The 18,645-nt window shown below is 36.4% G+C and overlaps 1 protein-coding gene across 1 annotated transcript in view; it reads right to left on the bottom strand.

The window, feature by feature from the left end:
* Nucleotides 1-430: 430 nt before the first annotated feature.
* Nucleotides 431-18,645, bottom strand: part of Miga (mitoguardin) — a 263,084-nt gene continuing 244,869 nt past the window's right edge. Inside the window, exons 5-9 of the mRNA XM_089651346.1 lie at nucleotides 8,605-8,793; nucleotides 7,831-7,940; nucleotides 7,245-7,413; nucleotides 2,607-2,840; nucleotides 431-1,526 (exon numbers count right to left, since the gene is read on the bottom strand). Of these exons, the coding sequence (XP_089507472.1) occupies nucleotides 1,206-1,526; nucleotides 2,607-2,840; nucleotides 7,245-7,413; nucleotides 7,831-7,940; nucleotides 8,605-8,793 (1,023 nt within the window). The 3' untranslated portion in view covers nucleotides 431-1,205. The remainder of the gene's footprint in view (nucleotides 1,527-2,606; nucleotides 2,841-7,244; nucleotides 7,414-7,830; nucleotides 7,941-8,604; nucleotides 8,794-18,645) is intronic.

Here is an 18,645-nt window from a genome sequence, read left to right as displayed (position 1 = left end):
TATTTATTGGCTCATTATATAATTCACATACATATATTTTCAAATGACCAAACTTTTTATGTGTTGGATACCGAAGAAAATAAGCACCGCCACGCATTAAAATGGACTGTACTTACATAATGTATATATTTTATAAGTAATATATGCAAATGTTTATTCTCATGTGAATGGTATTTATATAGGTAGGTATATAATCAGAACTATTAATTAATCTAAAAGAAAAGGAGATTCAAGATGCGAACAGACAAAAATCATGAGCAACAATCTCCAGATTATTAAAAAAAAATGCAAAAAATTGTTTAAATATAACATTATTTTTATACAAAAGTTTGAATTCAACTCAATGAAATAATATCTTCTGAAATTTGCTTCACAAAATAAAGCAAATAAAAAATATTTTTTCAAAATTTTCAAATGCAGAAAATGCTTTTTGTTGAAAGTGTAATACATAGTTGTTTATCCAACCGCTTAATTTCCTAAACTAAAATAATCAGGTTAATTTTATGACCATAAACTGACTACAAGGAGTTAAATATTTTTATGCTTACAATATTCAATTATATGAGAGTATCCACTTTTCTTACATATTATGGGAGAATATTATTTTGCAGGGCTTCATTGAAATCAAAACATAAAAAATAGTTTTTCTTAAACCTTAATACATACAGTAACATAATTTAACCAAACCAACTTAATGATGAAAAAAAACTTTAAACATCAAAATTGTCCTTAGGGACATAGTTTTAATTTAACCAAACCAACTTAACCGCCGTTGAGCAGGATATTTAAGCAAACCAACTAAACTGCAGCATCACTGAGGTGGATATTTAACCAAACCAACGTAACCACCGTATCACTGAGCTGGATACTTCCCTGAACCGATGATGAAACAAAAAACCCTACTGAGATTGTGAGAGTGCGTAAACTTGGTAGATATTAGTATGAAGTTGGAATCATTAATAGAAGAAATGCACAGCTGCCGGTACATAGGCGACAACAATGCGTGCGATCCGCAGCTCAAGGGTTAATGATGAAAAAAAACTTACAAAAATGCTATTCATATAAATTATAAATATAGCTGAAGTCTAAAATATTGTCCTTGTAAGCATTGTTTTAATTTAACCAAACCAACTTAACAATGTAAAAAAAAAACTTTAACGAAAATGCTATAAACATGTAAATTTGTAATAAATACAGAATGAAGTTTAAAATTGTCCCTGCGGGCATAGTTTTTGGCTGATATTGTTGATTCTATTTTTAATATGGATTGTGAGGTCGACGGAGAGGTCTTCGACACAGTTGTATCTGGTCCTCTGGAAACTGAAGATATCAACGAGACACAGCATGATCTGCTCCTTGAAGTAGAGGCAGGTCTCCCGGAGGCTCTCGTCGGGGCCCAGGAAGCCCCAGGCCATGAGGGGGGACATCTGCTCCGAGATCATGTAGAAGTGCGCCATGAAGCCCTCCGCGTTCTTCAACATCCGCTTCTTGGCCTTTAGGACCGACCACACGGCTGTTGTGAGTGCCTGCCAGTGAGAAAGAAGAATAATAAAATACAGGCATAAATTGTACTTAAAATGGGTGTCTGGGTGTAAAGTGCACAAACTTCGGGATGTGATTCTGCACAATGGTAGAAGTAAAAAAGAAAAATAACTTTTTTTCGAAATTCTGTTGATTTTTCCCATAGTAAAATATTTTTCAACAAAGGTATTTCATTTTCTCCACACAAAAAAATTCAACTTTTGTACCTGAAAACTACCTTAAAATGTTGTAATTTCGGAAAAGTTATTTTTACTTGTACTATGTATCACATGGAACCACCTCTTAAAGTTTGTGCACTTTATCCCCCCAGACACCATGTATATTCAGATGCTAAAATAAGGAACCAAATGTCTTGTAAAAGTGTAATAGTTACAAATGTCTTGTAATAGTGCATGTTAATCTGAATTAAAATTTAAGGAAAATGTTTTTTTCATGTGAGGCTGAAGGTAGTTGCGACTGGAATGAGATGAAGAAGTGCCTGGCTATTCAGATCTGGTCACCGAAAACGGCTAAAGTCATTTAAAGCAACATTTCAATACTGAATGGCGGTCTTACACCAGGGCAATACTGAGAGTATCTTCCATTCTTGAACATGCTGCAAATATACTATATATTATTTTAAATGAATAAATTGTGAAATAACACAAATTCATCAAATAAAATTTATTGCTCACGCCGGGATTTTATCCAGCTACCTTTGGATTGCTAATCGAGAGCCTTATCCTCAACCACTGAGGCCGTCAAGCTAAATTAATCGCCAAAATTTCAAAACATACTACGAATAAATGTAGGCAAGATAATATTATAATATGAATGTTGGATAATCAATTTACTATGGGGCAATTGTAGGTAGGTATAGACAATTCATTTTAAAGAGGACACATGAATTTATTTGTGCACACCGAAAGTATGATAAGTCACTAGTGATAAGTAGCTGAAGTGTGTAAGTTAAATCAATTCTGTTATAAAGTGCCCTTGAGGTGATTTTTCTTAAGAAAACGGTGCTATAGAAATAATCCAAATATTGTTATTGTTAGTTACAAGTGGTTAAAGAGAGTAAACACCGTTTCTTTAAATCCATTGGACAGCCAACGGTTCTGCACCACGGCAGTGACAGAAGAGGGCGGGGAGGCCAGGTCCTCAAAGGCGTCCAGCAGGATGTAGTCCAGCACCACGTCGTAGAAGGTCAACACCTTCACCCCCTTGTTGCCCAGCTCCTGCTCCAGGGCCTCCCAATTGTTGATATCACTCACCCACGTGAGCATCTCCTCGTAGGCCACCAGGAATTCTTTCGGGTCCTACAATTAACATAAATTTTATAGTAATTATATTATTTATTTAGAGAATTTATGTAATTACAGTTTGCGGCCTATAAACTCCCTTCTTTGAAAGCGAATTAAATAAATAAAAAGTATTGCCAATAATGAAAAATTATTTTTAGTTAATGAAAGAACATAATTTCAAGTTTTAAACAAAAAAAAATAAGGTGGTGCCCACTGTTCTCTTTGTACTGATGCAACCGATTTCTAAAGTTCCTCTTTACATATTTCAACAGAAATTCAAATCTTTCAAGTTGAAGATAATATTCTTCAGTTGAAGAAGGGTTTTAGGGCGGAGTTAGTAATCCTCTGCCTTGAGATATCCTCATAAAATATCAACTTATTCGGCAGTAAATAGCCCGAATTCCTGTGTACATGTTGAAACGTAATCTAGAGCAGAACCTCAGATATCGGTTGTATCAGTGCATAAAGAATGGTGGGCCACCTCACAGATGTTTTGTTTAAAACTGCATGATTTATAACATGGAATTATGTTTCGATTTCGAAAAATCAGTGCAAGTGGTTCTATCAATGTTTTATAATAAGCCATATTCTCAAACTTCCGGTAATTGTTTAGTTTCGGTTGCCTCCTTATTGTACCTTTTTTAAATGTCCGCTCAGAATATTCTCATTTCTGAGCACAAACTGCCTCCTGTTTTGTATTATGTTTTAGTTTTAATGATCTTGTTTTGCCCTGTTCAATAATAGCACTATTATTGTTATTCTTTGTTTTGTCACCGTTTTGATAAACTGTAAATTTTGTGTTATATTATTTGATCTGTATTGGGTAAGGTGCACTGTAGGAATAATTTTAAGAACATGACCACTAATACTAAATTACTATTTTTAATTTTTCGAAGAAAATTTCTTCTGAAAGCTTATCACTTTGTGATGTCATTATTTGTGTATTATTCTAATAAGTGTAAAAGTAAAATAGATGGTTAACTTTTTTTGAAATACCATTGTATTTTCACTCACAATTTTTCAAGAGAAAATTTTTTCCATACAAACAATTTTACTGGAAAACTACCAAATGTAGGAATTTCGAAAAAGGGTATTACACTTTTTTACTAGTATTATCATGTAGAATCATCTCTCGAAGTTAGGGACACCTTGTACATATATACACGGTGTCCGGAAACTCGTAGTACAAGCGGGAAACTGGAGAATTTACACCACATGGGGAACCCAAAAAAACATAAAGTTTTTTGATTTGAGCATTTTCAAAAAAAAAAAAAAAAACCAAAAAAAATATTTTTCGGCTATTTTAGGGTTAAAGTTTTTTCTGGTGTTTAGGGTTGAATAACAGATGTAATGTGATGTTTGAACCCTGCAGAGCAGAAATATTTTATGATTACACCGGGTTAACCCATATTTCGCTGACGGTTCAAAAACGCACCATCCTGGTTGCTTGGTCATATTTTGATAACTTGATAAGGATTCACCGTTATTCTTTCAGGTATTTATAGAAAAGGTTTGATTTTACCGTTAGAACTAAACAGGTAGAAATATATTTGCTTCAGTCGCATTGTAGACGCCCCCAAAGTCGGACAAAATACGACACTCAGGTAAGCAATTTTTAAATAATTATTATATTTAACATATGACTAAAATTCTTAATATATTCTAGCATTTTTTAATACAGAATTGACTCGTATTTAATAATTTGAACACTTAAAAAAAAATAAAAATTTCAAAGGTACTCATTTTACATAGTTTATTTAAGTGGTGCATTAACGCACCGTCGGCGAAATACGGGGGTAAAAACCTTGGCATTATTTTATTCATAATTACCGGCATCAATCGCTAATACTGTGTTTTTTCTTCTGAATAGGATGAATCCAAAGGACTTTTTTACCGCACAAGAGGCTGCTGACTTTATCACAGAGAATTGGAATGTCAACGATGAAGACGGCGAAGAAGATATTCCAGATGTGGTCGTTTTACCACCTGAAGTCGCCGAAGTGATTTACATGAAGACGCTGCATTTAGCCATACTTTTGGAGATACAGCAGGAACTTTGGAAGTTCACTCCAAGAGGCTGATGAGTGAACCTTCAACAACTCCATCCCAATCCCAACCATCAACATCTTCGTCATCAATGCCAAGGGAAATGCGTTGGAAGAAATCGAAACCTAGTTATTCGCGAGTGCCAAACAACGTTGAGAATAGAAGCGTCGAAGATGTGAAAAGAAAATTAGTGGGTAAATCTTGTACCGAGTTCTTTGAACTATTTTTTAATGATGATCTTATTAACTTAATTGTAGAACAATCAAATGGTTACGCTCTATTAAAAAACAAAGTAGCCACATCGTTGACGATCAATAATATAAAAACATTTATAGGATTTTTATTATACACTGGGTATCATAGGTTACCTCGTGAAGACATGTATTGGTCTCTAGATGAGGACATTACAAATCCTTTTGTAAGGTCATGCATGACCAGACAAACCTATCGTGACGTCAAGAGTAATTTACATTTGGCTGACAATTTAAATATCAATACGACTGACAAACTTTATAAAGTTAGACCATATTTATCCTTGTTGAATAAAAATTTTAAACAGTTCGGAATTGTAAGGCATGCGCTGTCAATAGACGAACAAATGATCCCTTATAGAGGAAAACATTCGTGTAAAATGTATATTCATGGCAAGCCAATCAAATTTGGATATAAATCGTGGACATTGGCTTCTGCAGATGGATATATTTATGCATTTGATATATATACTGGAAAAAACAAAGTGCCGTCAAATACTAATAATTTGGGTATGGGAGGCAACGTTGTGAAGGATCGTCTGAAAAGTGTAGACACTCCAGGAAATCACATTGTTTATTTCGATAACTTATTTACATCGATCCCACTTTTGAAATATTTAAGTGATTATTTGTTTTTCGGTACTGGTACGATAAGAGAAAATCGACTAAAGAACATTGGTACACTATAAACGACCAAACAAATTAATAAATTAGAAAGAGGGGAATATGATTATAGATTCGAAAAAAACAATGAGATACTGGTCGTTAGATGGAAAGATAGTGCTCTAGTTATAGTGGCATCTAATTTTGATAACGTAGAGCCCATTAAAAACGTATCGAGGTATTCAAATATTAAAAATAGATATATAAATGTCACTCAACCCAGCGCTCTTACCCAGTATAATCGTTTTATGGGAGGTGTTTCGGATGGTGTGCGGATAATTTCGTTTCAAACTATAGAATAAGGGTTCGTGGTAAAAAGTGGTGGTGGGCAATATTCTCCAACTTCTGTGATGTGGAACTTTGTAATGCATGTAAACTATACCAAATGGTTCATCCAGAAGAAAATATGAGCCTTTTGAATTTTCGAAGAAGTGTGGCCACCGCTCTCATGAAGTCGTCAAAAGTAAATTCTTCGTCTATTGGCAGACCCAGTAGATTTGCGACAACATCGAGGTGAAGTATAACAGGGAGTAGACATTTTTTAAATAAGGGGGAAAATAGAAAAAGATGTCGCATAATATGTCATTCACACACATATTTTATGTGTCCAGAGTGTAATGTGGCATTGCACCATAAATGTAACGAATTATACCATACCGGAAAATAGTGTTTATTATAATATTTGTGTATGCTAATTTCTTATTATGTCTTTTAGAGAGGTGCACTTTCCTACCTATATATACAATATCTTTAATTTTAGTTAATATTAGTAATATGATTTATAAATGGAGAGAAATAAATCCACTTTCAAATAAACTTGTTTGGTTTCATACATTTACTTTTTACCCCCCTATTTCGCTGACGGTGCGAAAACGCACCACCTCATATTTTTGAAAGTATAAGTTTTTTCATTTTTTTAAATTTTTTATTTTCTTAATTGTGTGTTTATATACCACATATCCAAATTTCATCAAAATCTGACCACGGGAACTGATAGCGGCGAAATATGGGTTAAATGAAGGGTGATTTCAAAATAATGCTTCAAATCCGAGTTTCTTCATTTGTTTTACTTTCAAATAGTTTTAATTAGTTGGGTACTTTGATCTTCAGTAATAATTTATAAGAATTTGATTAAAAAAAAATTAACTTCAAACTCGATTTACTCGATAACGAAAGCTCAAATAAAAAAAAAATATACTACAAAATCGACTCCAAATGTGATGTAGATTCACCAGTTTCCCGCTTGTACTACGAGTTTCCGGACACCCTGTATAGAAGATTACAGTTTGATTTAATAAAATCACTAAGCAATAAGTGGAATGCATATAAAAATAGTTGAATCAAATCAATGGTAATATAGTAGTAACATGGTAAAATAATAGTTAAGATTGTATGTTTTTTTTCTTCACTTTTATGAATGAATGTTCTGTTTTGTCATAGAACTGTAAAGTGTAAAGACCTTGTCGGCAAACAGCAGCAAGTCAGAAAGCATCTGCCGGCCCGTGTCGGCGAACCAGGACCAGGTGTTGGGATCCTTGAACATCAGCTTAAAGGCCAGCCTGATGCAGTGTAGTTTACACAGGTACTCCACGTCTGAGCCGCACTGCACCACCTCCGTGCGCAATGTTCTGTAATATTTATTTAAAAATATATATTTTAAATGATAATAATAATAATATCAGAATATTTAAATATTGAAGACAATATTAACGACTCGTCAAATGAAAAATGTGAAACAGAAAAGACATTTTATTTTATTTGGTTTTACGTCCAGTTGGGCTTTTACATGGATATACCTAACGAACTATCGAAAATTATCATGTATCCTATTGGTTAGTGATTGTGTCTGATAGTTGGTTGTGTATGTATGGCAGAAGAGTGTTACATTTTGTCGTGTTCCTAGTCGGCACATGGAATTTAATTGCAATTTTTTTTAGTTTTTTTATTAAATACACATATCAATGAAGCCATTATTTATAAATGTTTTAATAACAATTAAAATGTATAAGAATCACGCACTTTTAGGAAATTGAATGTGAACAGACCTGCATGGTATCCCAGTTTCAAATTGCTTCAAAGCAGACTGATACAAAGACAGATTTTCCACATCTGGGAAGTATTCAGAAAACTCTTCGAATTCCCGAAGATCAGCAACCTGCAAAAGAAAGAAGAATTTTTTCATGGCCAGAAATGTATGTATTTATTTTTCTCTATCTATTTAGTCCTATGTAGGCAAATTAAATAAAATTTTGCAAGTATTAAAAAGTTTTGGGAAAACCTTGAAAAACAAGAAGATGCATGGTAATAGGAAATACGTTAGTTAATAGGGCAGTATATTGTGCAGAGAGAAAGAGAAGGGACTGACAAGTAAATATTTTTTTTTAACTGTTGGGTAAAGGTAAGGATACACTGGGGCCAAGTACGAAGCATATACATCGCTACGTTCCCAGGCCGACGTGCATATTTGTCCTACGCACGTCTCGCAAATTTGAATCGCAGTATCGCGATATTCAATGGAGTTTATATTATAAATCCCTATCTAACGTTTTACTAAAATTATTAGTTGTTTATCACCCATTTTAATGATGAACGAGCAAAAAATGTCAGTAAACGCCAAAAACCAAAACAAACATATCCTTAACTGTCAAATCAACTCGTTGGAAGGCCTTCCGCCAACGCCACATTTATTTTTACATGTCCCTGGATCTGCATGGGGCGTTGCATGGGGAGCGTAGGAATACGTTGCAAGTGACAAGTATGTTTCTGAAGCGTCTATTTTTACAGAAAAGTAGTTGGTTTTATAATGCTTTATGCCGTACCTCATCTTGCGCCGACGCAAAGGACTCCGCTGACGAGAGGTTGCACTCTTGCTGGTCGGTGTGTTTGTGCTGCGAATTGTGCGGGTGCTGCGTGGCGCGCGTGGAGCCCGGGGCCCCCTCGGCCCCGCTGCCGCTCTCCCAGCGGAATAGCACGGAACGCTGGTCCAGGAACAGTAGTTCGCTTTGCTCCTGAATTTGGAAAAGAGAGAAATCATATAATATACAAGGTGTATCAGCACAAACATAACACAATTAATAACCGTCTTACTAATTTGATTCTTACACGCCGGTTTAACATTGGTGTGGTAAAGCCGGACAAACAAACGCCATGGTAACAAGTCAAGCTTTTCACTCTTCTGAACTTACACGCCACGCATATACAGGGTGTATCGGCACGTACCCGACAAACTTTAACCAGCTATTCCTTAGCATATTTGGAGTAAAAAATCTTATGTGCACTTTGCTGTCCGGTAACGTTTTTTTTTAATAAAAAATTTACTATTCATATTTTCACCACATGTCACCACTGTTTTATCCTTTGTCAAAGTTTGAAAACCCATCTGGCAAATATTTTATTCGAATTCCGTTGAATAATGCACGTGTGTACCTATATTGGCGCACTTTTACAATCACAACGAAATGGCACGGCACCATTCGTCTCATTTTTAACTATTATTATTTAGTGTGTGCGAAAGAGCGAAGACGCTTTTTGACATACTTGCTTATAACAGCTGTTGAACACGAAATGCAATGCCAATGACAGTGATGTAGTGTGGAAATTTTTTTTTTTTTGTTTTTAATTAAAAAAAAAATGCTACCGGACAGCAAAGTGCCCATAACATTTTTTACTCCAAATGTGCTAAGGAATAGCAGGTTAAAGTTTGTCGGGTTACTGCCGATACACCCTGTATACACTGCTTTTTTAGAAAGGCCGTTTAGTATTTAAACTACATAATAAGATCTACTTAAAAATTTATTATTTTTGCATAAATAGGGCATTAATGAACAATAAATACATAATTATTTCGTATTTTTCGAAGTACCGGCATTAATAATTGTCATTTAATTTTTGTTTGTTTTATTCTCTTTTCGTTTTAATTGCTGTATTAAGTTCAATTTAAGGAAGTAAGTTCGTTTCTTTTCACGACATTGTGTCTATTTAATATTATGATGTTTAAATTAACATAACTGCTACAACATAACATACAATACTACCAGCGGGGGTGGAACCAAAGTGTCCTCCTGGAGAGTCGAGAGGAGCAGACTGTGTTTTACTTATGACGGCAGAATAACACTTTCTCAAAAATATGCGAACACTTCAGCAAATTCTCCTAGTAGGGTGTTCACAAAACACTACTACTAACATATTATGCAGATTCTGATTACTAACATTATCTGTATATTATCCATGTAAATTGTAATCATCTCTAAAATGTATGTACAAGGATAGAAATATTTCAACAAGAATAAACATACCCAAAAGATTTTAACCAGCATTACCATAGCATGTCATAGTTAAACTACAGGGTGCGGCAGAGAGGACGGACGGTTTTAAAAAAATCATAAAATAGTTAATTTTTTACTCAAAAACAAATTTATTGATGGAATCAGGTTCGCGAGGAAATAGCATTTGAGACAGTCAAGTGTGGAAAATCACATCAGACATGTGGTGGCCGAAATCGTTGATGCAGTGCTGGAGGCGTTCTTGGAAGTTCGCGTAGACTCTCTCCAACATCGCTCTATATCATAGGGGTGAAAGCGGAGATCCATATGCAAAATTCGCCTTACCGAACGATCACTGAGGCGAAGTGCAGCAGCATTTTTACGGACAGATCGAGTCGGACTGCGAAGAAAGGCTTGTCGAACGGGTTCAACATTTTCAGGAGTTCGAACTATTCGCGGGGCTCCTCTTGGTCTTCTGTTGATCAGTTCACCACGCCTGCGAAGTGATTCAACCCAACGAAGGATGGTGTTTCGAGAGAGAACAGCTCTATTCCGATGAATATTGAAGTGGCGACGAAACTCACGCTGTACGACGGTGACTGACTCATTATTTCGGACGAAACAATCATAGGCGAAAACGCGGTGCTCCACCGTCCAAGGCTCCATGACGACAACTGGTAAAGCAATGCTAGGAACTAACAAATCAAGCGGCACCCCCCACCACCCCTCTCGTAGACGGAGGGGGAGAGTACTACCCATCTAAAAAACGTCCGTCCTCTCTGCCGCACCCTGTACTTATCAACTCTTACGTAGTCTCACTTCTCGATTACTGCAACCGCATTTATGCCAGCCTTCCAAAATATCAAATTGACAATCAGTGTTTAATGCAGAAGCACGACTCCTAACCGGGGTTTTCACACATTTCAGAACACCTTCGTAACCTTCATTGGCTCGAGTGCCCTAAGAGAATCCAGTACAAATTGTGCTGGATGGTGATTAAATCCATCAATGAAATGGCCCCACCCTACACTTCTGAACTAAGCGTCCCGGAAAATACTGGTCTGAGACAGACAACTCTTAGATCAGCAACATCATCAGCTGTAGGCAGACTGATGGAACCTAAGCACAAATCAAATACTAAGTTTAGCGATCGCGCTTAATAATAATAATAATAATATTTGGCTAATTTATATAGCGCCGTTTTCGTGAGAAATCACCTCAAGGGCGCTGTACAAATATATTACTTAAATATTTAATACTAGAACTACTGACTTATCTCTAAGACTTATATCTAGTGACTTACGACTAAGGCCTATAACTACTATCTTAACGACATATACACGAGTATTTACATATTTGGCAACTTACAACTAAAATTAAAATTAACAATTTAATCTTACTAACGCCAGAAGAAGAAGGAAGTTCTATTATATTAGGGTGGATTTATTGTTAGCTGGATATATTATATGTTAAATGAATTAAATTAATGAATAAAATCAATCAATCGCCAATCTTAAACGCATTTAGATGATTCATCTGCCAACAATTAAACCGATTAACTTGTTATGTTCCCGCTGATATTGTCCATTGTCCACTGGTAGGCAAGTCAATAGCAAAATTGAATGAACGGAATCGCTAGATAATGTAACAATTACGTTATAAAAAAACGAAAAAAAAAGAAATATTTGGATAGAATGACGGATTTATGGAAATGAGTGTCTGAAAAAGTGAGTTTTTAGTTTGGATCTAAATTCTGTTGGGCTGGTTATACATCTCAATTCCATAGGAAGTTTATTCCAAGCCTTGGGGCCGGATACTCCGAATGCACGATCACCAAACTTAGTGTTCGGATTTCGCTTAGGCTCTTTCAACCTTCCAATTGCAGATGATGTCGCTGATCTAAGAGTTGACTGCCTTAGACCAGTATTTTCCGGAATGCATAGCTCAGTAATATACGGTGGCGCCATTTCGTTGATAGCTTTAAACACCATCCAGCATAGCTTGTACTGGATCCTTTCAGGACACTTCAGCCAGTGAAGATTTCGGAGGTGTTCCGAAATGTGCGAAAACTTGGGTACCCCGGTGATAAGCCTTGCTGCGGCGTTGAACACTGATTGTAGTTTATCAGTTTCGCATTTAGGAAGATTTGCATAAATGCCGTTGCAATAGTCAAGACGTGATACTATATATGAGTTCACAAGTAATTTAGTTGCCTCTGTTGAAAGGTTTCTACGAACTGACTTAAGTTGTCTAAGGTAGAAGAACCCCGTGCTAACGGTCTTATTTACCTGACTTTTTAAAGAAAGGTCTGAATCCAGATAAACTCCCAGAAGTTTGACGGTCGTTTTAGCAGTTACGTCGTTGCCGGAAATAGCGATTGGTGAGTTTTCTATTAAATGTTGGCGTCTATGTGTGGCTGCCCAGAGAAACTCCGTTTTTGAAGGATTTAGCTTAAGTTTATTTGAGGACATCCAGAGATTGATTGCTTCTAGACACTCAGCTGTGCGAATTTTTAGGCCGTCGATCTCATTTGGTGAGCAGTAAAAGTATATTTGCTGATCGTCAGCATAACAGTGAGATAAAAGGCCAAATGACTCGATAATTTTTGCGACGTCATTTGTAAAAAGAATGAAGAGAAGTGGACCCAAAACGGATCCCTGGGGTACCCCTGAAGAGAGTTTTGAGAAGTTGGACTGTTTATTTCCAACCTTTACTGCTTGCGAGCGATTGGATAGATAGGATTCTAGCCAATATTTGATGTTAGAATGTAAGCCAAACGTTACTTCTAGTCTCTTAATGAGAAAGTCGTGGTCAATGGTATCAAATGCAGCGCTCATATCCAAAAGTGAAATAAGTGCTAACTTACCTGACTCTATGGCAAGGGTTATATCTGACAGGACACGAAGTAATCCGGTTTCTGTTGAGTGGAACCTCCTATATGCAGATTGATGATTTGTGATTAATTTATTAAGATTTAAGTGGGAGATTATTTGAGAAGCCACAATTTTTTCTAGTAGTTTAGCTACGAAAGGCAGATTTGATACAGGTCGATAATTACCCAGGTTGTCGGCATCAAGCTGTGGTTTTTTAATAATTGGGGTAACTACAGCAGACTTAAGTGGCTCCGGGAAGTCACCTGTGCTTAGGGACTTATTAAACACGTGAACCAGGAAAGGGGATAACACGTTGCAACATTTCTTGAGAAGCCACGTTGGGATAGGGTCAAGAGTACATTGTTTGTTTGGCGAACTAAGGATCAACTTTCCTACTTCTTCCAGCGTTGTAGGTTCAAAAGATGACAGTATCCTTGTGGAATTGGCTGTAAATCTTGGCGGAGGGGCAGAAGATGTGGAGGCGCGTATGGTTTCTATTTTTTCACAGAAAAACTTAGAAAAGGCCTGCGGTGTAATTTCTGTAGCAGTTGGAACAGTATTACCAGCGATGATAGTTTTGACCGAGTTCCAGAGACGTCGTGGATTTTTCCGCTCAGAGTCAATTTTATTGATCCAATAATCGGATCTTTTGGCACTTATTTTGCTTCTGTACTCATTTTGAGCATTTATCCACTGATCTCGTGTAGTAACATCTGGGTTTCTTCTATATGACCTCTCTAGTTTCCTCATTCGCCTTTTCTGGCTTCGGCACTCTTCGTCGAACCAGCCGTCAGACTTTCGAACTTTCCGCGTTTTCGAGGTGGTTGGAGCATATTTTATTAATAAGTTTGAAAGAGTGGTGTTATACTCCTCGATTAGATCTGTCGTCGTCTTAATTTCCCAGTTGCTTTCTATGCATAGAGAAGAATTTTTGAGATCTTCAAGGAAATTTTCTAAATTAAATTTACGCCATTCCCTCGATTCTATTGTTTTATAGGACACTTTTGGCGGGTTGAAATGAATTTCGGTGCGGACAAGTCGATGATCTGATAAGCCTATATCACAGACTTTAGCGGTCAGTGGTGGGCTACTACATATGGATACAAAAATGTCTATAATTCCACCAGCATCATGAGTTGGTTCGTTGACCCATTGCCGGAGTCCAAAACTATCCAGTAGGTCAATGAATTTGATAGCGTTGGGTGATGTCTCGCGCTCGAGGTGAATATTTATATCACCCGTGATGATGAGAGTTTCGGAAAGACCCACTGCCCATTCCAAAAAACGCAAAAACTCCTTAAAAAATTCTACACAGATCGTTTTCGAACCGGGTCGGTACAGAGTTAATAGTATAAATGACGATCCCGCAGAAGAAACACGGCAGCCAATGTACTCAAATGTACTGAATGTGCCATTTTCGACCCTGGTAAGCCGCAGTCCTTGTCGGGCTATTATCACGACACCCCCATGATTTACGTGTGATATACTATTAGAGTGTTCCGTAGCTCTGGGTCGAGCCTGCTCCAGAACGACATACCCAAGAGTTTGAAGTCTTTTGATTGAATAAGATTCACTGTTTTCATGCCAGCTTTCTGTGATGGTGAGTATGTGGAGTTTTTGATCTTTAAAAACATCATCCACCTCCTCTAACTTGTTGTTCAGAGAACGTGCATTCCAGGAACCCACCGCAAGCCGTCTGCTTCTAAAATTCGCATGTCGTTCTGATCGAATTTTATTCAAGTTCAGATTGTCACATTTATCAGAATCGCGTAGGGCTTCAGAAGCTAGGACGCTCCGTTTGTCAGTTGGTATGACCACTTGAATACCCTGTTCTAATAGAGAGTTAATATTATTAGAATTATTGTTAGTTTTAAAGTCTTGTTCCTTCTTGCATAGATATTTTTTCCTGTTTTGTCCTCCACGACAACCCCGGTACCTAGTTTTCACATTTGGGTCACGCACAAGGTTGTACAAGGTTACTTTTGCGGCAACCAGAGGGTCCAACAATACACGTTTATTTTTAAAACTTAATAGTGTTGCCCTATTATACACAATAGTAGTGTTTATATTATGCATTGCATAACAAAGTAAACATCGTAAATCACTGCACTACAAACTGAACACTTGGGATTAGCTGCTAGGTCGAGCCACGTGCGGTATGCACATGTGTTCAGTTGACCATCGGATGGAAGCGCAACTGTGTTTTAAGAAACGAGAGTTTTAAAATAATATGAGTTATTTTATTAAAAGTTCAATTAAGCTAGAAACTGCGATATTAAAATTATTTTGATTGTATACACTTAACATAAAAATGATTACGGTTATTTTTAGATATTTACACAATTTAACAAACAAGGACTTCCCAATATTTTCAAAATATATCTAGGAGCGCTAGAAAAAAGCAGCCGGCAAGCTTCGGGAGCGCCAGAGAACACTTTCAGAGCATCTGGGCCGAAGGCTTGGAATAAACTCCCGGGGGAACTAAGATCATTAACAAGTCCAACAGAATTCAGATCTAAACTAAAAACTTACCTCTTTAAGCTCTCAAACCCTTAAATTAAATACAGTTGGCTGAGAGTAGAATTATTGTATTGCCTGTAATCTGTAATACATCCTAATCACACTTCTTTTATTGGATTTACATTATTCGAGATCTGTATTACCGAAGTACGAATCACGTTTAGGAAGAGGAGTTCTGATCAAAACCTTGTACTGTAGTACCGCCCAGCATAAAATTAGATTTTCCTCTCCAAAAAACCCTCATTAAAGAACATAAATACATATTATTAAAATAAATACCGGAAAGTCCAATTATGTCCTGTGCGTGCGAACCGTATCTAAATTTCTCTAATAAACAATAAGTAGTGTTAATCTCAAGTGACTTACCGTGTAAGTATGGTACTGTATATTATCTGCCTATACAAAATATAAATAAATAAGAATTAAAACATATGTACATTTGTAGAAATGTATTACATATTTGTACAGCGCCCTTGAGGTGATTTTGCACAAAAATCAACATATTATTATTATTATTATGTCCGATATGTCAGACCTGGTTGTAGGTACTACACAGAATCATTAATAACTTAATTTACAGCACTGTCATCATCGCAACTATAAAATTCTATGTACTCCATGCGAACACAACATTCTTCTGTAATACATACACAACCAACTATCAGACATACTTATTCTCCTGTGTACACTGCATCATGTATCACTTTAATCTATAAGCCTTTTTAGGCGAAAAAACAAATAAATAAATATTTGGAGTTAAAAATGTAGATATCATTAATATATCATCATCCGATGATATATGTTTTTGTAAATTAAAAGCAAAAATATGTTTTTTTCCAACACACCACGCCACTGGATACAGCCTAGCGGGTAACTTAATAAGAACCCCGTCTCGTTCCAGCAGCACCCCTGATAAGACAGAGCGCGTATTACGTGATCCGTTGCGACGGGTGGTATGATCAGTGACGACGTGGGATGGATAAATATTTTTGTTGTTGTTTTAAATTTTGAAAAAAATATTGGACACCACAATGACATCTATATTTTTAACTCTAAATGTACTCTTCAATCCGTTTAAAATCCTTCGGGTACCTGCTGATACACCCTGTATAGTGCATGTGTATAAAATGTATTGTATACTATTGAGATGCTGGGTTGTTCATAGCAGCTTGACAACTACCCACGGAGAAAAATGAGTACCACTTTAAAAAAATCAAAATACTGTTAAAAATGTGACTGCGTGACCATTTTCTAATAAAATATTAGTCATTCAGAATATATCTAAACACGTGTTCACGCAGGTGGTCTTGTCCGAATAAATATAACGGACGAAATGAAAAAATATTTATTTTATTTTTATTACCGACTTCCTAATAAGTAACATATTTGTGCATCAATGACAGATTGTTATGAAATTTGTGAATTCATTCGTTATAGACCTCCAGTCCCGTTTTTAAAATGAATACGAATGATTTGATCAGATTTTTAACAAATTAACAATATTTCATATCAAAGTTTTCTCCGTGTGTATATAATTAATGTATTCGTAATGGAAACAAAGCTTCTTTTCGTGGCACACTCATGAGGGTAGTTTTTATTCTGTAAACAGTAGCCCCGTGTACTATAAACTGCAACTCAGCGTATCACCTCTACTCATAACATCCATGTAAGTTGTAATGTAAGCATCGAGGTACATCATATTTTTCAGTACTACGTTTTTGCCGGTGCACCGGTGCACGTGCTTAAAACTCGACGTAGACGAGCGGAACACCCGTGCACAGTTGATGTTGGCTTCATGAGAACGTGCCGTTTCTTCGACTCATTCTTGCGTAAGACGGCTCGTATCTGTTTTTCCTCCTTCATATAATCCGGGCCTTTTCACGACCCGCATTGACAAAACTCTTCCTAGAGCCCATGCCTTAACCCGCTTCACAACGCTGCCCAACTGGGTGGCGCCATAGCTCCCCCGCCTTTACACTGTAGAGACAGGGCGCTCTTGTGAGGTGTCGCATAAGAAAAATCTTTCCCTGGATGAAGTGACCGATAATCTCGAGTTTATCGCCTCGCATGATGTTACGAACATGTTTTTTTAATATAGTATGCACAATTTCGCAATGTTTAGTCATTTGACGAAGAAACTCGAAACGTCAGTCCAGCAGTGGCGTGCATTGCTCTATGGCCAAAGGTAAGATGTACGTAGATTTTCAAGTTGTGGCATACATTTTATTGTGCATTGGATATTTAAAAATGACCATTATCATCTTCCGTTTTTGTGGCCAATAAATAAATATGGCTGAATAAATTTTCAATAACATGTTTCTGAGTTTTTTTTCTTTTTAATCATGTGTATTACAGATTTATGTAATCCTATTACAATACACATGACATAAAAATAAATGCACGAAAAAATTAACAATACTATAAGTATATTTCAGAGTTCTTGTGTAAAATGACTCTTGAAACCTTCAAGGCCAATGTTGAAAATGTCAAGAGACATATAGATATCATTTAGCAGCACCCTTCCTCTCATCATGCTATATTGGGGCAGAAAGTCTGTTCCGCCACATGGAAAACGTAGCAGGTGGTGGTGTCAACCCTTGCAGTAATTGCTAGGTGCGAACAATTTAAAGGATTCAAAGAGGTATGGGCTGTCAATAAAATAGTTTATTATTTTAAATGCACGGAAGGACCACATTCCTCCTAGATTGGAGACTTCCGTAGAGTATTTCAGATAGAAAATCCATGTGATGCATAAATCGCGGGTACTCATCGTGCATTCTCTTTGAAAGATACATTAGAAAATTGTTCCGGGAATTCTATGTATGTAATTCTAATTGCTGGTATGGGGCCCAAATAGCAAAAGCGTATTCTAGTATGTTGAACATTGTTTACTTGTTCTTATCACAAATTCAAGAAGTTTGTAACACGATGATGCAAACTCCACTATATGACCTGAAAAGGTAAGTTTAGGATCAAATGTGACCCCGAGTACCTTTATGGATTTCACTGCAGGCATTTCATAATTTATTTTATTATAATCGAATTTAATTGGGTTTTTCGAACGCGTATATGTCACATTTTTTTACATAAAACATTATTCTCATCCGCTCATGAAGATAATGCGTATAAATCAAGTTAGTACTTTAATACAATCTTGAATGTCGCATAATATGTGTTATAGCGCCCTCACGCGTCCTCCAACCGC

This window comes from Hesperophylax consimilis, chromosome 4, assembly GCF_061612785.1.
Source record: "Hesperophylax consimilis isolate HC1 chromosome 4, BYU_Hcon_1.0, whole genome shotgun sequence".
NCBI lineage: Eukaryota > Metazoa > Arthropoda > Insecta > Trichoptera > Limnephilidae > Hesperophylax > Hesperophylax consimilis.
This window is presented reverse-complemented; position numbering and strand designations above follow the sequence as displayed.